Here is a 20,647-nt window from a genome sequence, read left to right on the forward strand (position 1 = left end):
CTGGGATGTGTATTATTACAGAACATTGCAATGTACGACTATTTATCATCCCGCAAAAACCAGGTAGATTGTGTTTCTCTAGTTCTAAGGCTCATTCCTGACGTGACGCGTTAAGTATTACGTAACCACCAGCTCGCCAGAGGGCGTACTCACTAAGATGGTACAAAATGGCTGCGCCCGTTATATATAATAGCCGTCACATTTAACCGTTTTATTAATTAACTATATGATTATACGTGTTGATATTAAGCAATAATGTGCATTATATATCGTTGAATATGCATACCAGGCCAAATGCCTTAATTGTCCTCTCCTTTAAGGCACAGGGTCATGGCCTCTCCAAATATGGTGCGAAATGTCACATGTCTCTATTCAGAAACCAATGGGAAGAGGTGGATCAACTAACCCAGTGGCTCAACTAACCCGTCCCTCCCCTACTTTTATCCAAGCACGCTTGGGCACACACCTCAGCTATCTGGACTGTCTGGCCAGAACAGAAGATTAGTGGTTAGCAGGCACAGCGGAGCAGGGCGGGGGTGGGGGTGGGGGGGGGGGATGGGGTGGGGGGGGGGGTCGCTATTCCCTCCAATAATTCTGAATAAAAAATATTATTGGTAGTAAATCTTATTATTGATAGTAACCCCCTAGAAACTCGCCCTCGATCTTTCAGCCTCCCTCCCAATGTCTACTTGCTTCCGCCATGCCTGGTTAGTGAGAGAGAAGTGGGTGTAGTGGCCTTACACCTACCCATTGGCACTGAGTTAAACTTGCTCTGGCCGTAACTGACGTAACACGCATGTATGCCACACTGAAAATCGCACCCCACCCATTTCGTCGAATTTTTAAATAATAATAATTTTTTAAAATTATTATTATTAATTAATTAATAAATAATAATAAATAAATAAAAAAATTAATTAATTAATTAATTTATTTGTTATTATTTTATAATTATAATATATATTTTTTAAATTATCTTTTGTTTCTTGAAAAAAATATTAATTAGATTAATCATACACAATATACAACACTAAATTACCCCGAAAATGCGCTTCTGGTTTGTCATAAAATTTTCTATATACTAGTTAATTACAAAACGAACCCCTTTGACACTTACTAGTGATGACCAAGGCAAGTACAAACAAATCAGGAGCTTAGGCTGGTGGGGGTCATCTTTTACCCTCGTCCGCTGAGGCTAAAATATTGTTTTAATGTTCAATACATTAGGCTATACAAGTGTCCAGGGAAATTATATTTGCTTGCATAAGTTTAAATTATTCGTTATGCTTTTATATTCGCGTGTATGGGCTATATACATGCTTTATTATTTACGTTTTTAATGATTAATACACTTCCACCAACTTTGATGTGAATCTACAATCTTTAAATGAGGTTGTATTATTCGACATACTGGTTTTGCTTTCACAAAATGTACCTAAATGGTAATAAATACTGAGAATGCACCCAGATGCTGTGCCTTCACATGTTATTATTGTGCAAATTTCACTCGCGGACCGATCACGTGATTATAAACATGGCCGCGCACAGTACTTTGACGTCACTGGCCAATAAACCTGTCCATAGCATTTACTGTATAATGACCTTTTTTTTCTTCTAATATACAAAATCAGATGGGTATTTTTTTTTGAGATTACCAAGAAAACATTTTCAAATCAACAGTGTTTTCTTTTGTTTTGAGCACGAATTCCTACCTGCAAAATAGTCGCAGGTTTTTGTTTCGTTTTGGGGATTTTTGGGGGTAGTATTTTTTGTTTTGATGGGAGAGGGGCCCTTAGATCGTTCACTGTCATTTTTATATTTGTGTGCATGTGTGTATTATTGAGAGAGAGAGAGAGAGAGAGAGAGAGAGAGAGAGAGAGAGAGAGAGAGAGAGAGAGAGAGAGAGAGAGACAGGGAAGAGGGGGGGGGGGGGGCACGTAAAAATTCATGTCTGCCTTTATATCGTAATATTACTCTTGGAGTACTGGTTGCGATCGATCTTGAGACCCATCACATCTCAGGCGGTGTACAGAATATATAGTCAGATATTTGGATTAGTAAATTTATCTATTTATTTTTACTTTTTTTTTTTTTTTTTAATTTGACCAAATCATCTGTGTAGTAAAACTTGCAAACACATTTCGTGTTATTTACAAATATTTATTTCAGAATGTACAGCAAGAGACACTGAAACAGAGAAAAAACAAACTATTGTCACAGTTCGACCATGTGGCCTTTCAGAGAGCAGGAAACCGTGAAGACTTTAAGAGCCCTTTGGTCGGCATTAAACTTAAAAGACTCTGTAACTTTAGAACCCCAAGTATATGTCCAAAGTTAATCAATCTTAGTTTTAGTCAACCGTCTTCGCCAAGGACCCCAGCACTGGGAACAAGAAAAACTATTGTAGCAGCGACGCCATGTATGGCGCCTAATAACACTGAGCGGTGAGTATATTTATTGAATATATACGCGAAGTTATCTTTCTAAATCGTAACGTCGTTTCCCAACCATTCATTGACACCCCCCAGCCCCCACCCCCCCAAAAAAAAAGATAAAAAGAAAGAAAAAGAAGTATATTACTTCATTTTAGTATCTCATTTTATGCTACATGTAATTGCAGGATCGTAGGAACGACGTGTGTGTGTGTGTGTGTGTGTGTGTGTGTGTGTGTGCGTGTGTGCGTGTGCGTGTGCGTGTGCGTGTACAATATCCATTGGAGGGGGATTTTTGTATTTATTTTCAGAGTTGGACATTTTTGTCCTCGACTAGGATCCTACATAAGCTATTAATGTTTTTAATAGTGCTATCAGAAGATGTCACTACACTCTGACTTTTAACTAAGTTTAACACATTTTAAGGTGGGATTACTTTTTTTCCTCGCACTGTATGTAAATATTTGTACATTTAACATTATTTTAATACAAAAATCATGTAATAAATTAGTTTTAACATGTTTTTACATATCGTGGAAACAAATCTATAGTTTTATTCAGCATTCCATATCTTGTGAATTTTCTGAGATACCGTAGCGGTAACACGTTAACGACGCAAATAGACAGTTTCATTTTGTAATTTTTCAGAGATACCATGGCTGTAACACGTTATGGATGCAAATAGATAGTTTTATTTGTGATTTTTCAGCGATGGTTTTGTTATTTCAACGCCAATGGTTTTAAATCCTTTGGAATGTTTACACAAGTCCGGTAACTCTGGCTACTTTACTAGCATCGATATCCTAGATGTGTTAGGTAGGTTTTGGCTTTTCTGTTTCACACTTACTTTATTCACTTTATTCAGTGTCTAATTATTGATGAGGATTAGGTTTATAATAGGCATATATACAGGGCCGTAGCTAGGATTTTTTGTTTGGGGGGGGGGGGGGGGGGGGCTGAGTAGTTAATAGTCTAAAACTCCCTAAACAGTTAAGAAAATAATTTTATTTAAGTTTCTATAATGCTTTCCGGATTTTTTTCTAGCTACGGCCCTGATATAATATATTGAATTACAACATTGCTTTTTAAGCGTACAGTTATTGCATCATGATTTCAACAACTGGTTTATAATAGGCAGATTTTGAATTTCAGCATTGGTTTTTAGGATAACAGTACAGTTATTGCATCATGATTTCAATGACTGGTTTATAATAGGCAGATTTTGAATTACAACATTGTTTTTTAAGATAACAGTACAATTATTGCGTAATGATTTCAAGCGAGGCTTCTTCTTCTTTCTTTTTTTTTAAACGAAGTAGGATACACGCAGCCAGTAACATTATCAATTATTACTATTAATTTGATTAAAATTAACGTATTTGTAGACGATGAGGCACAAGATGTCACGTCTGTAGAGAGCCACATCAGACGATATAGTGAACTCGAACTAACCGATACGACTATCGTCGACTACTTGTTGGATATCGGCGATGACACCAGTTTGAACTCACTTGAAACATTTGTTGATTCCCAGGTTTGTATTCAGTAGACCCGTATATAATATTGAACTAACGTGTAGCGAAATTAAAAGTTCAGCAGACCAGCATATAATACTGAACTAACGTATGGCGAAATTAAAAGTTCCGCAGACCCGTATATAATACTGAACTAATGTGTGGCGAAATTAAAAGTTCCGCAGACCCGTATACACTGGCGTAGGAAGCGCGGGGTGGGGGAGGGGGGGGGGGGGGGGGGGGGGGGAGAGGGCAAGGGGGGGCATGTACTCCCACTTTTCAGATATATTATAATAGTGTAAAAGTGTGTAAATATAAAAGTGTGTCCCCCACTTTTTGGCACCTTCCTACGCTCGTGGTATATAATATTGAACTAACGTGTGGCGAAATTAAAAGTTCAGCAGATCCGTATATAATATTGGACTAACGTGTGGCGAAATTAAAAGTTCAGCAGACCCGTATATAATATTGCACTGACGTGTGGCGAAATTAAAAGTTCATGTCCTGACAAAACTACGATTGCTCAAATGAATACAATTTGGTTACTAAACGATCGAGTGCGGGGTTGTTCGAAGGAGGGAGTGCAACTTTACAAAGGATGAACTAGTGGTTAACGTTAACCGAGTTTAAGATATCAATGTACTTGAAGTTTGTTTAGCATTAAGTCTGGTTTAAATATCACTAAATCGGCTCATTCATTTAAGTCTACTCATAAATAGGTTTAAGAATGTCTTTCAAACAAGAAATAAATGTTTATTTTACGACACCCATCTATATAAAATTTCATAAAGACAGGATAGAATGTTTACCCGTATAAAGAATTGTCCTAGACAACAACATCAACAACAACAATAAGCAAGTAAACTAAAAAAACACCACAACAAAACAAAACAAAACAAAAACACCCCCTCCAAACAAAAACAAAAAGTACCCCCCAAACAAAAACAAAAAACCCCAAACAAAACAAAAACAAAATTAAATAACAAAAAAAACCCCAAACACTCTCACATTTTCCACAAGCAAAATGGAGGAAGGCGTTTACAGGAATTACATCTCAAGAATCGGCACCTACATCATGCTACCCATTTTAATTTGATTACATTATCTACTTAATGTTCATGCAAACACGTATAGAACATAGCCATATAATTACAACAGATGAAAAAGGGCAGAATTACAAATTAACTGCTTGGTTAACTTATGTTTCAAGTTTTTTTTTTTTTATCTGGAGGCAATTGAGAACCTCGTATGATTATATTGTAATGTGGAACAGTTGGGAATTAGGTGGAATTTTATAATCGACCAACTAATTAATGATAGATTAATAATTAATTAAATATGCTTTGTACACTGGAAGGACTTAAATTTGTTGTTTTAATGGATTTGTCAAATGGTTTAAACAAGCAATGCTGGTTAATCATTCCACTCAAAATCAAATGAGTAATGCAGGGTTGTTGTAATTTTATTTCATTTTCCGTGGATCACTTCTTGAATGCATACCATTTTTTATTTTATTTTATTAAATCACAAGCAATATGTTAAATAACCTAAGATTGGAAAACACCCAACATTTTACCATTACAACAATTATGTTTACCTGCCTTTCCTATTGTGCCTTCAACGATCTTGTATTAAAATTGTAACAATATCTGGTCTGGTAGAAATATTTTTAATTAGGTTTTTAAAATTCATTCTTTATTTTACGTCTACTCCTCATGTATAATAAACATACGGTCGTTAAATAATCAGGATGTTACTATGCAGCTGTGATTTATGCATCACAAAAAGTAGTAAATTTTCATAAACAAAGCACTTGATGTGTCATCTGATCGGTTCAAGGTATCAAGTGCTTCGAGTGAGGTGTAACGTGGTGCACCTGGATACATTGTATTCTGAATAGACAATAGAGATAATTCGATCTACATATATTTTAAGGTATACAGTCTAACCTGTCTAGACAGGCCACGCAAAATACCTATTAACTTTGGGTTTATGTCCAGAAGACTGTTACATGTATATAGAGGGGTAAATGCTGCCATCTGAATGATTATGTATGCGAAGCAGGTACGACTGAGCAGGGGGCTGGGGGGGGGGGGGGGCTCTAGCCCCTCCAATACTTATGAATCAAAAGTATTATTGGTAGTAAATCTTAAGGCAGAGATGCATTTTACTTGTAGAATGCAGGAAATTGCATTTCAGGACATCTAGTTTTCAAAATTTTACGGAGGAGCATACCCCCCCCCCCCCCACACACACAATGTCTGCTTGCTTCCACCGTGCCTGCGAAGGTTATGTATATAGTCTGGAGTAGCTTGTATGATTACAGAACACCCATATGCACATTACATAACTGATGGAAACTAGTAAGATAATGGCAAACCACGTTGGAAATAACTTCCTGTGTCACTATAGCACACAATAATATAATAGCCTTGTTAGGGTTGCAAACGTTTTGTATATCTACAACCCACAAAATCATTTAATTGTGTTTTAATCGTGTACGCTTAAAAAAAAGAAGGAAAACCCCCCAGAAAAAAACAACAAAAAAAACAAACCAAAAGAAAACAAAAAGCAGCGACCTATTAGGCATAAAATAATAATTATGGTGTCTCCCATCTCCCACATATGATAATTCCTAGAACAGCCCTAAAGGAATAACTACCCTGTCACTCATTATTTCAAATAGCGTACCCATTACATAATAATGGAGTATCAATACACAATCTCTCTCTGAAGGCGTTCTATGTATAACAGCAAGAATTAGCCTAGGTTCCATAGTGGTTAAGTCATCGACTCTAAGGTTGATAGTTGCTGGGTTCGCATCCCAGTACCACCCCTTCTCATTTCCGAGCGAATCATAACATCTCAACTGGGAGGTGGAAGGCCACTACACTATTTTCTGATAATTGATCACTAACCCCTGTCGTAGACCGACTTAGGTGTGCCCAGGACAATGTGCTTGAATCTTATTTGGATATATGCATAAAAGTTAATTTAAAAATGACAGCAAGAATAGCCAACTCCTTTTTGGACTCCACATGAGTAATAATGATTAAACTGGTCATTAAGTATGCTTTAGACTTCGTTTGTATCACTGCAACATAGTATACATAATGAAAACAAAATTTGGTGTTACAAAACAACGAAACATCTTTAATAATGGCTATATCGGTAACCGTTCTGAGCATAACAGACTTTAATTATTTTAGGCATTGGTGGACGATGAACCTCCTGTGAGGCGAATAATCACTAGACGAGTGTTTCGACACTGCAAGCCCTTGTCAGAGCAGGAAAAACTATCGCTTAGAGAAATAAAGAAAAAGAAAGCGAAAGAACGAGCACGGGAAAGAAAAAACATTTTCAAAAAACCAGAGAAAGGCATTGTTAGAAAGGTTTGCATATGTTTATATTTTTTTCTTTAAGATACGAGTAACACAACCCCAATCTTTACACTGGTGAAATAAAAAGAATATTTGTTTAACAACATACTAGTACTTCAAGCATAGGCGTACGGGCTCCAATGTTTGAAGGGGGACAGGCTGGCTTTTGACCGAATTAAACGTAAATGCCCGAATCTGGATAACAACATTTATACATATTATCATTACTACTAAACAGATATATAGGGTTGCAAACGAATCACTACGCATTTCCACATGGAATGAATGAATGTTTAACAACACCCCAGCACGAAAAATACATCGGCTATTGGGTGTCAAACTATCATTTCCACATGGATTATAACTAATTCTGAGGGTAAAATGATAAAAATACATGGTAAAAAAAGGTCTCAGGTTAGCACATTTTACTCGAATATCTATCATTTTTCTCCGAATTTGAGGTTTTACTCCAGCCTGCCCCCAGGTCTCGTACACTTATGAGTACTTGGCATAGCCAACAGCTATTATAGGTATGTAAATTTTCCTGCCCCGAGTCAGACCACCATCTTATCGGAGGCCGGACTCGGGGTAGGCGTGTTCGAAACCATAGAGGTATATGAGCACGTTAAAAACATATCTAAGTCTAAGTATGTAACGTCACTTGTTCGAGATAAGACGACTGGTTAGCGGCAAGGGAATATATATATATATATATATATATATATATATATATATATATATATATATATATTCTTTCCTACAAACAGGAAACGCTTACGACGCGTATGGCCCTTTAATCGATCAGCCGTGATGTTGAAGATACAAACATCGTGTATCTACATGGTGTGTTTCATTTGTTACACCAGGAATATGACACCAAGGTAATTTAGTTTAGCCATGTCTATAACCAGGGCTCGGAGTACTGCCGTCCCGACCGGTTTCGTACCGGTCAACATCACCATGGGCCGGGATATTGTTTCGCCTGTCTTCCCGTCGGACCGGCAATTATTTTACATGTATATTCACACATTAGTTTGAATCAATCATGTTTGGTCCGACAGGCTTTGATTTCGGGCAGCAGAATTTGCAACTTACCGGACCGAATATCCGGCAGGAATGTCAGCCAATTTCGACCCCTGCTATAACCTATCCCAAATATATTGTATAATAAATCAGAACAAGTGACTTCACTCGCTTTACTACGTCCATAACCCGTCATCGTAACACGTCGGAATCTGTTCAATACGCAGATGAGATAACAAAAAACTAATATTAAATCCTGAGGTTTTATTGCCTCTTGAAAATTATAGCAAATATCCTGTTAACCGAGGGCCCTTTAATAATACTTCTGGGTTGTCTTGTTTTCAGAGTAAAAGAAGTAAAAAGCCAGTGAAGTACATCTGAAGAGTGGCTATACGAGAACAGGTCTAAAGGAGAACGTTCGAAAAGCACAAAACACTGGCTAGCAGAGAATGGATACTTTTATGAACCTGATTAATAAACATGTTAATAAATGCTTAATATTTAGTACCACTGGATACAGACAGACAGACAGACAGACAGGCAGATATGGCTATTTCTTTTGTTATAACGTGTAACGTGTAGACCACGCTACTAGAGATTTGAGGGTGAACAGGGACGGGAATGGAAACACAAACTTGATAGAATTTCAACGTGTTGTCAATGGTGCCCATTATTGTATGCGGATCGTTTAGCTTCTATCTAAAACATATTGGTGTTGATTACATATGAATATATATATATTTATCTTACTAAAATAAACTTTATTTCATGAATACTATGTAGTTTTTATTACTCTTGAGTTTTAAGGCGTTAACTTAAGTAACATATTCACAAAAATAATATTTCAATTATTATTATTGGTACATGCTACAATTGTCTCGATACAACTCTCCAGCATAGTAACATTTCCTATGCATATGACGATGATGATGATGATGATTTTTCTTATTTTTACCAAAGGACAGAGGTTAATGGATTAATATTAATGAGGAAATGCATTACCATTGGTATCTTTTTGTTTTTCAGACATGACTATTTTTGGCATTTTACTAAGTATTATTTGATGGTCGTGCACATGAATGAAGTTCCACATCTTGAGACCACCAGTTAATAGCAAAGAACCTTTCTACTATATGCAGCCCTTGAAATGGTCTTTAATATACTAGTTGTTGAATTTCATGTGCGAAGGCGATAGCTGACACATTACTGTATTTAAAGTATATATCTTGCTAAGACTCGTTTCCTTCCAATTTGATTCCTTACAGCTAATTTTAAATAAATTATGATGTCCTGCGCACCATTAAGTATTGGCATGGACACATTCTTATTTTGTTATATGTACATACTTGCTTGTCAAAATATTTTGATTTGCATGTAAAGTAGACTAGATAATTATGAGACGTTTATTGGCTAATGGACTGACTAATATGCTTTGACTTATACAGTTACTACTTAATGCGCACTTGAAAATGGTACTTCTTTGTATCTAAAACCATTATTTGAGTACACTGACATCGTAAAGAAATAGTGTTCACTATACCGAACCGGTACATTCTCATAAAACAGTGATAGCCTGCTCCCTCAACCACGTACACCCACCTTCGATTCACTTCAGTAGTTCTGTAAGACCAGGAGATTGCTGTCTTAATGTTGTTTTTGCATTTTCGTGCTGCGATTATTGTTTTCTCGCTTGTGATCGATATACATTAAAGGTAATTTTCAATAAGCGACCCTAACATCTCCTGGACGTTCTAAGTGTTTGAAAACAATACCTACATGGAAAATCCATATAGCCGCACACACAGTTATCAATCAAAGGTCTGCTAATCTGTAAAAGCGACAAAGTTTTCGCATTTAAAATGTTAGTCAGCCCAGAAACGAAAATTTTAGGTACGTAAGGCGTAATAGTTTTCTTTTGTTTCGCAACTGCACTTTTTTTTTTTTTTACAAACTTAACAGAAATGGTTTTGATATATTGACTACTGCAAAAGTATACTGTATGTAACAGTTCATTTGGCAAGGATCCAAACAACAACCTAATCATTCTTGTTTACGACCCTTGAAACGCCCACAAAAACCACGACTACCTCTCCTGTATGCGGGATACAACATAGTCGCAACTAAAGTCACAAATACATATATATTGCTTAAACCATATGATAAAATGACTGACGGTAACTTCTCTAAAGTACGCAATATAATTTAGTTTTCAGTCGGTGGAAGAGTCCTGTATTACTATGAAATCGTTCATGTCACTTTGGACATTAAGCCTTGTTTTTAAAAAATCTTTAACGGATGCAGATGGATGCAGACTGACGCAGGCGGTCTGCAAAGTTGGCCAGGTTTTAACTTCCCTGATCAGCTACAGATAATCTGTAACTTTGTTTTCCCCACGTACATTTTCTTTTATCTGCGTCGATCGGCGACAAGTTACATATTTTATGGAAACCAGACATTTAGACAAGTACCAGGGCTTCTAGATTATGGTATCCCCACTCCCATGGCTAGTGATATTCAATGTTGGGCTAGTAAATAACTACCATTGCCAAGCCCGACGGGTAGTGGAATTTGTGTTTCAAATGTTGCAGTTACGTCTATTTTGTAAATATGAATATCCTGCCCCTACCCCAACCCCCCAATGTTAGTGTTTTTAAGCTGTATCTTCCTCTTTAGGTGACATATTTGATTATTACTATTATTTAGTAAAATTGTATGAACTTAAAGTAAAGTAGGGCTAGTGAATTTGTAATCATGGCTAGTAAATTTTTAAAATCACTGATCCCATGGCTAGTGGATTTTATAAACATTCTAGAAGCACTGCAAGTACTGCTTGTATTTGTCGAAAAGTGTATCTGTACGTATTCGGTCATCGTTATCGTCATAAGCGTAATCACAACAATGCAGATATAATTTGTCGAAAAGTGTATCTGTACGTATTCGGTCATCGTTATCGTCATAAGCGTAATCACAACAATGCAGATATAATTTGTCGAAAAGTGTATCTGTACGTATTCGGTCATCGTTATCGTCATAAGCGTAATCACAACAATGCAGATATAATTTGTCGAAAAGTGTATCTGTACGTATTCGGTCATCGTTATCGTCATAAGCGTAATCACAACAATGCAGATATAATTTGTCGAAAAGTGTATCTGTACGTATTCGGTCATCGTTATCGTCATAAGCGTAATCACAACAATGCAGATATAATTTGTCGAAAAGTGTATCTGTACGTATTCGGTCATCGTTATCGTCATAAGCGTAATCACAACAATGCAGATATAATTTGTCGAAAAGTGTATCTGTACGTATTCGGTCATCGTTATCGTCATAAGCGTAATCACAACAATGCAGATATAATTTGTCGAAAAGTGTATCTGTACGTATTCGGTCATCGTTATCGTCATAAGCGTAATCACAACAATGCAGATATAATTTTAATATTTAAGTGTAAATTTAATTATAACCACAATTCTTTGCTAAGTTTGAGAATATGTACGAAATACTGTAAAACAATAATTGAGCATTGTGAAACGTTACATAAACATGATGTAACGCCCGCCTACGGTTTGGAACACTGTTATGTAGCCACACAAAATGCAATTTATGAATAACCCCAAAGAAAACCTTCACTGAATGATTCCCATAACAAAGGAATTGAAATTGTTTTGTTAACGTGAAACATAGCGGGGTCATTGTTAGATGTACTTACAATTGTACAATGAGGGCGGGATCTAGCTCAGTCGATAGAACGCCTGACTGAGGTGCTTTGGTCGAAGGATCGAACCCCTTTTAGTGGACCCATTGGCTGGTTTTTTCCTCCGTCCCAAAAAGTGCCCAACGACTGATTTAACAAAGGTCGTGTTATGTGCTGTCCTTTCTGTAACAAAATGAAGATAAATTATCCCTTGCTAATGGAAACATATAGAGGATGTCCTCTAAGAATTTAAGAATAATCAAATGTTTGACATATAATAACCGATGATTAATAAATCAATATGCTTTAGTGGTGCCGTTAAAGAAAAAAACCCTAACCTTTTGTACATAGAAGATACAGCACGTTTTTGTAATTAGCTGACATGATTGTGCAGCAAGGTACATATCGGGTGTTTGGGCCAGTGACGCAGGCAGAATGTTGAATACCATTATCAGATGAGAAAAAAGCCCTGAGAATGAAAAATTGCCCCCTTCAAAATGTAGCGCAGGAGAAAATCACATTAAAAAATAATTGGAATGTGAGAGGAAGTGTGGTTTATTCAAATGAGAGGCACGATATTTCACTCGCCTCGGATTGAATTTAGGGGCTATTGCCCTAGCGTTTATCAAAATGAGAGATTTATCTAACTATGCCAATGCTGGAAAGCCATTCGTGGAGCCACGATAGCGGATCTTTGTAACATGTCGATAAAGTATCCGGGAACACCCAGAGAGCCCCAGTAAGAACATGCACATCATAATAAAAAGAAAGAATAAAAAAAGAAGTTTAAAAAAAATAAAAAATGGATTACTATTTTGGGGAGAAAAGGGCAAACCCAATCACCTAACGTCGATTGCGAAAACAGCCCGTAGTCGCAATCAAAGTTCAGTGTTTTATCAACACTTTGTAGTGCGATAACCCATAGCCAGAGGGTTGTTGTATAGTGTTTCACAATATACGATGCGACGCAGCAAGGCATGATCACAACGCATGATCAGCAACTTAATCTCCCATTTTCTTCGATTAATTTCAAGGGCGCGTCATTGTAGTACTCACTATCTTTGTGTATATGTTGATTGAAATATTGCATATAGCAGCCTTATTCAATATGTTAAATACAATGTACTGTATAAGCAATTTGTAATTTGGTTTGATGATATTCAGCCTACAGAATAATGTTTGGTGTAATGGAACGCCACAAATTAAATCACCTAAGTGTATAGCATTGTATAGTGCAGCAACATGTAATCTCAGCTGTGTGTAATATGTTAAATAAATATGTGTTGTAAACACACATTGTAAATATGCATTGTAAACTGCCACAGCGGTATATAAAACAATACTTGATAGATTCATTTGTCAGGTAATACTAGGGTGAGAATAACAGGTCTACCGAGTCGAATCGATCCCATAACCCCTGGCACTTCAACAGGATGCTTTATCAATGATCCAGAATAACAAAAATATACAAATGTATTTCTGTCTGCCATTAAGGTAGCGTTGAAACTTTTAAGTTGACATTAGCTGACATATAGTCATTTTCATTATTACTTTGTAAAACTTGGTACGTTTATGATATATGTTTTCGGCATAGACGAAGCACGCAGGGCGATTCAGAACACTGACTTATAAAGTATAGTTGACCCACTGAATAATGATTGCTCTTAGGTTATTTAAACTATACAATATCAATGGGACTTCTCAAAGAAACTCGAATCCACTTAAAAGGGTTTATTTATAAGCGCGATGCACCACCCAGATAATAACGCTTCCTAAACGTCCAGACTGGCACGCTCGGGACAGTTCCTAGTTATGATATTCAAACTGCACGTACACCACAGTAAACAGTGCTGTACAAAAACATGTGGCAGTGAGAAGGTTGTACCGGGTAGAGACACGCGGAGTCTGAGAGGTGTACGGTTGACAAGTCAACAGATATAGTAGTCGGGCGTACACGTACACAGCTGGCAGAAACGAAACCGCAAACCGATCTGAACTTGTATACATGTGTGCTTCATGCTAGAGTTGTTACGTACAATATTGTTGAAGGTTGTTAACAGGTCTGAAATCTGTCGATCAGGTTAAAGAAAAAAAAAGAAAAAAAAGGAAGAAGAAAAAGCAAAAAAAATAAATGGAAAAAGGAAAAGCAAAAAGGATAAAGAAGAAATGACAATGCAGTAATTATGAATGCAGTGGAGCGCAGATCCCTATAGAAACGAATCAACACGGACATGACTTGCTGTGTGTGTTAAGTTGCTGTCATTTAATAACAAATTGATCGTTCAGCTCAGCGGATTCATCTGGTAATTATAGGCGAGGTATTACACGATGGAGATTACCATACCTATGATCGTGTTTTCTGTTCATATTCGATACTCGGTTATGTATGACAAAATGTCGAGTGGTTAATGGAAACAACGTGTTATCTTATTTACAGAATCGAATGGTTTTCACAGACGCTGGAGCCAGCTTCGCGAATGTGGCAGTAGTTTGTATACAAAATATACGAACTGGTGTACAACTGAAGCATGCGTAACAAACGCATTCAGAACTCCAAGGCGATTACGTAAACCACGAATCGATACCCAGTCAAGCTCGACTCCAGATTAACAGGTTATCCGCCAATCACTGCGGAAGAAATAGCTTTAACATTACTGTGTCACTCTACTGTAGTGTTTTTAGAATTGCAATATTTAGAAGTTGGTATAACTTGGCTCTGTTATGTGTACAACTGGACGTCTAATTAAAGAAGAAAATGGGATGCATCTTTCACTTGTCAAAGAGTACATAATAATTTTAGTAATCAATGTTGCTGTTAAATCTATTCCAGTGTGACGTTTTGTTTTAACTATTAACGTGGAATGTATAACGCAGAATGTTTTCTTTGACAATTCATACATATTTGCCAGTTGCTCGTTTGGTTTGAAGCAACCGAGTTTGAACGATGAACATCAATTCAACACCTGCCCCTCCACCCAACAACGCCATTGTTCCCGACATCTACAACCGTCTGGATGCAGGCGCAATAGAAAGGACAAGAGTTGCTAACACTCAGTTGGATGTGCGGTTCCGAATTCAAGAGCGGGTTCTCAACAAATATAAACAGGCTGCCGAGCGCGTGTACCGGAATGAGGCTTCCAAAGTGCGAGAAGAACTCGGCAGAATCACATCTAGTCTTCCAGCAGTCAGACACATGAGGAATCTAACAATGGACAGCATTAGGCAAAAGAGCAAAAGTACCACACCGCGAAGAACAAATTCCCTCTACGAGGAAAAACTGGACATGCCGTTTTGTGAACGACATTTTATTCACCATCTTCCCACGAAGAAAAAGTATTACAAGAAGATGCGATCTGCTTCTTTCATTCCGGTGCCGATCAAAACAGCAATTCAAGAGGAAACCATCATCCCCGAAAACGGCGAAGTCACAATTTCCGCGGAGGTTAAAAATCCTGGGACATACATCAACACGTCAGTGCGCCAGGAAGCATCCGAGGATAAGTTTAACAAATTTATTGACGCTAACAGACCAATATCCAGGTAATACCCATGTGTTTGGTAAGACACTATATATATATATATTTTTTTGTTGTTGTTAAATTGCTAAATATTTTTAAAACCATCACAGAAAGAAGCACAACCACTGACTTTGAGCTTTGTGTTGGATTACTTTAAAAGTATGAAAATACATAATATTGTAAAAAAAAAATTGCTTTAAATCACGAATATTTTGCAGTTGTCAACTGTAATTAACAGAAGAAACTTTGATATCATCCATTACGATATTCGAACAGACTGTAACTTGGATATGAGTTCTACTGCTTGTCAGCTTTATTGTTGATGGATATTAAAGCATCATGACTTTCCTGGTATGTCATTATAAGTCAATTTGTAATGGTGCCTGAACGTATCATATATGGACATGCTATATATCGTGTTAGTCACGTTACTTTTATTTATATTGTTGTTATTGTTATTATTTGATTAACGTTCGGTGTTAAACGAACTTTAATATACAGCACATGATTTGAATAGCACAGGGTTATTTTGTTTTTATTTTATGTATAAGATAAATACAAAAACAAATTCAAGATTGTCTGGAAGGACAAACCCAGAGTGAACCCATTGACAACATAATTTATTATTATGATTATAGCAGAACACTGGTTTCGACAAAATAATAATATATATTTAAAAAATAAAACAAAAAGTGGGCATATAAAGAATAAATGTGTCTTTACCAATGTGTGTATTTACCACTAAACTGTATTAAAAGTATGTTCGCGAGATGATACTGAATGTTCCGTACATTCATACCAAACCCTCCCACACAGTTTTTTTCTAAAGACAAATTATGTACGTCATTGAGAAGAACGGTATATGTTTTGATTCGGTAACGTTTCATATTCAGATCGTTTTAGCAATAAACAAATCAGTGTACGAACGTACAACTATTGGACTGTTACCATACCATTGAAACTTGAACGTATTTATGTCTCTCCTGGGTCTCCTAACCCGACATCTCAGTTACTAGCACACTCACTAAACATCGGATCAATAATTTAATACATTAATACACTGTGGAATGGATTTTAAAACTGTCGGGAAAACACCCGTTAAAGAACACCTTAAATCATATCGAGCAAGATGTTATATGTTGCTCGATTATTGATCACTTTTGTTGAGCATTTATCGTGGACGACGGGTGGGGGAATTCTAACACTGATGGTTATCAATGCATGACTAGAAGATTTAGAAGACCACTAAACGCGGATCAAGTATGATAGAACACTTGTTTACCGCTGAATTGCCAACATAGCAAGAACCGGCTATGAGGAGGGAAAAAAAGCCTCTGTTACTGAATGTCAATGCGATATGTGGGTGATCGTAGATTAAAGCTCTTGTGTAATTGTTCTTGTGAATAGCATGGCAACATGTCGCGATCATATAATCCGTTCAGGTCGACAGCACAGCGTGAAGACAGCACACGGCGTAACAGCTAAAAGCTATTAATGTTTCAGGGGCTGATAACGCAATCGTATTTATTGATTGTCAGATTCCAAGCTTCATTAAACTAAACGCTGGTTAGTGGAAAAGTATCTCTTTTAAATGGTCTGACAGAAATTTTAGTTTTCAGTTTGTTACATATAAATACCCTACGATAATAGATATTACCAGGCAATTTCCCTGTGAAATAATATTCGTTTACCACTTGCATGACCCGTGACTCTATATATTTAGTCTGGATATAAACTTGATATATAATGGCAGCTCATTTGATATTCACTGTATCATAATGAATGATAATACAGATATACAGAAAGTTCTATATATGAATGCAACGTTTTGTGGCAAGACCTTGCTCCATACGTGTAGGTTAAACTCCGAGGGTGTAAATAGCAAATGCAAATTCTTCATGAATTGGGCAACCATAGGCTGAAGCGTATTATTCACAGTCAGTTGTAACTACATGGCCAAACCAAAGGTTTCGGTTATGATTTGCTCCAGGAAAACAATCTTAAGTAATATTAATACACGAAATGGCACGCCTTCTGTTAAAACGAGTCCGTTTCTGCAGCATATGAAGTTTTCTCACAATTAATCTCACGACAAATGAAAGGAAAGTAATATAAGGGCTCTGCTTCCGATAAGCATTGTATAAATCACGGACGACATAATGATGTCGTGACAGAAGGAAATTACTTTACCTGACACCCAACAATCACGTGTTGCCGCGATGCTGTATTGAACACGGCTAATATAGCATTCCAGGCCTGCTAAGCAGACATAAAGGTATCGGGTTGTGCATTTTGAAAATCTAAATACCATCATAAAAGAAACGTTTAGATTACATTTTTTTAATTAATATAATATCACACACACACACACACACACACACACACACACACACACACACACACACACACACACATTATACATATATACACACACACTGTACACACACACACACACTGTATACATATATGCACACACACTGTACACACACACACACACACACTGTATAGATATATACACACACTGTACACACACACACACACACACACACACACACACACACACGTACATATATATATATATACTCTTCAAAAGAAGAAACGCAAAACCACATTTTCGTAACATTTGGAGAATTGATTTAATTATTGAATGGTGAGTCCGATAATTACCAAATGTTGCAGGATTGTTCACAATTCACTCTAGTCCATTGTGAGTAAGTGATAGGACACACCACCAAGGTCAAGGTCATCTGGAGTCAATACCGGGTGTGGCCTCCGCGTGTGTTGACAACTGCCTGGCACCGCCTGCCCATTGAAGCAACCAGAGTACGGATGACGTCCCGGGGGATGGTGGCCCACTCGGCCTGCAAGGCTGCTGCCAGCTCGGGCAGGGTCTGGGGCTGTGGTTGTCGCTGTCGGAGGCGTCGGTCCAACTCGTCCCATAGATGCTCAATTGGGTTCAAATCCGGTGATATCGATGGCCAAGGAAGGACATTAATGTTGTTGTTCTGTAGGAAAGCCGTTGTGAGACGTGCTGTGTGAGGCCTGGCGTTGTCATGTTGGAACACTGCGTTGGCGTTGGCCATAACTGGAACGATGTGTGGCCGGAGGATCTGGTCAATGTAGCCCTGTGCATTCAGGTTGCCCTGCACGTGGACCAGGTCAGTTCTGCCAGTGTATGAGATGGCTGCCCACACCATGACACTACCCCCGCCGAATCTGTCCACTTCCTGCACGCAGTTTGCCGCATAACGTTCACCACGACGCCTATACACGCGACATCTTCCATCATGACGTCGGAGCAGAAATCGGGACTCGTCACTGAACCACACCTGTCTCCATCGCAGTTGAGGCCATTGTCGATGAATCTGGCACCACTGCAGTCGGAGTCGACGGTGTTGTGGTGTTAAGATGACACCTCGAACTGGACGTCTGGCACGAATTCCTACCTCACGTAGGCGGTTCCGTACGGTCTGGTCGGATATCCTGCGCAAACCTGGTATTGCTGCGGCTGTGGAGGTGGCAGTAGTCAATCGTTCCCGAAGGTGGCGTACCCGGATGTAGCGGTCCTGCCCGGGGGTAGTGACCCGTGGTCGACCGGATCTAGGGAGGTCACGTGTTGATCCATGTTGCTGGTAACGGTCCCACAGTCTGGAGATGGTGCTTGGGGACACATGGAATGCCCTGGCAACGGCCGTTCTGGATTCGCCTGCGTCTAGTCGGCCGATGGCATTGTTTCTCTGCGGTTCACTGAGACGTGGCATGTCCTGGATTGTCAACTGTCGGCCAGACACAGAGGCCAGGCAAGCGAACACCCTGCACTTTTGTACTGTCGGTGTTCATGTTGCACGTGCAGACAACGCACGTGCAGTGGTGATATGGTTTGCACGTGGCTGCGTTTTTGCGAATATTCACATTTTGGAACTTTATTGTACAGTATCTGCGTTTTATCGAATGTAACCGTGGGAATGTGTTTGGGACATGCAATGACCTTATATTCACAAAGCATGAACCGGTAGGAAACATAAAATCGGAGTTATAACCCATTTGTACCCTTTTGCGTTTCTTTTTTTGAAGAGTATATATATATATATATATATATATATTCGCGGTGTTCCAGTTCATACACTGTTCAATATTTTAACATACAATATAGTTAATATAAGGTTTCGATTATTCATATAATGCAATTATGTTTGCAAATAACGGTATAGAATACTGTTTTGTCAGGTGTAAAGGATTATAGTTGCACTGTGTCGACATTAAGGTTTCCTGTACTTTATTAAGTGTTGTCTTTGACAAAGGCCAACGTCAGTCATAAACTGTTTATTGAATATTTTGTCACACAGTCCGGAATACCCAAAAGATCATTTTGTATAATAACAATCCATCTAAACCTTGCCATTATAATACAGGCATTTTGAATATAAAGGCATTGCTTTTTGCCTGTATATAGACTACCTGTTCACAAACAGCAGATGTTATCAACACCCCAGCACGATCAAAACATCGGCTATTAAGTGTCAAACGAACGCAAGGAAAATAAAGAATAGTGTTTCACTATTATTCAATACGTGGTCGTGTTTGCTGACAATCCTTTGATGCCAGTGGGAGGTAAATATGACTGTTAATTGGAAATGAAAGAACTGTTGCCGTCTTTCACGAGATATTTAGTTGAAGCATATACAAGGCGTCATTTCTGGGTAGTTTAAAAAAAGAAGTAATAAAATATTGTAAAATGCATTTAAATAATAAAATAAAATAAAATATTTAAAAAAAATCGTTAGTAGGTTTGATGACTGATGATAAAATGCTGTATATATCACTACTCTAATTTAAATTTGAAGGACTAATCATGTGTAATACAGTACACATAAACAATGGCTACCTACTACTACTACTGCTGCTGCTACTACTGCTGCTGCTGCTGCTGCTGCTGGTGGTGCTACTACTACTGCTGCTACTGCAACTACTACTACTGCTGCTACTGCTGCAACTACTACTACTGCTGCTGCTGCTGCTACTACTACTACTACTACTACTACTACTACTACTACTACTACTACTACTACTGTTACTACTGCTG

At 37.8% G+C, this 20,647-nt stretch overlaps 2 protein-coding genes across 2 annotated transcripts in view; both read left to right on the top strand.

Annotated features, from left to right (window-relative positions):
- The window catches only part of LOC121371552, a 19,043-nt gene extending 9,925 nt beyond the window's left edge, over positions 1-9,118 (top strand). Inside the window, exons 2-6 of the mRNA XM_041497532.1 lie at positions 2,170-2,444; positions 3,142-3,248; positions 3,818-3,966; positions 7,156-7,338; positions 8,695-9,118. Of these exons, the coding sequence (XP_041353466.1) occupies positions 2,170-2,444; positions 3,142-3,248; positions 3,818-3,966; positions 7,156-7,338; positions 8,695-8,730 (750 nt within the window). The 3' untranslated portion in view covers positions 8,731-9,118. The remainder of the gene's footprint in view (positions 1-2,169; positions 2,445-3,141; positions 3,249-3,817; positions 3,967-7,155; positions 7,339-8,694) is intronic.
- A 4,523-nt stretch (positions 9,119-13,641) lies between these two features.
- On the top strand, positions 13,642-16,080 carry LOC121372407. Its single transcript, XM_041498712.1, has one exon. It carries the CDS (start codon positions 14,991-14,993, stop codon positions 15,588-15,590), a length of 600 nt encoding a protein of 199 aa, XP_041354646.1. The 5' UTR covers positions 13,642-14,990; the 3' UTR covers positions 15,591-16,080.
- Positions 16,081-20,647: the final 4,567 nt, after the last annotated feature.

This window comes from Gigantopelta aegis, chromosome 4, assembly GCF_016097555.1.
Source record: "Gigantopelta aegis isolate Gae_Host chromosome 4, Gae_host_genome, whole genome shotgun sequence".
In the NCBI taxonomy this organism is placed as follows: domain Eukaryota; kingdom Metazoa; phylum Mollusca; class Gastropoda; order Neomphalida; family Peltospiridae; genus Gigantopelta; species Gigantopelta aegis.

What these genes read in the sequence shown, in the direction of transcription:
- LOC121372407 (XM_041498712.1), top strand. Translation starts at nt 14,991, where the DNA reads ATGAACATCAATTCAACACCTGCCCCTCCACCCAACAACGCCATTGTT.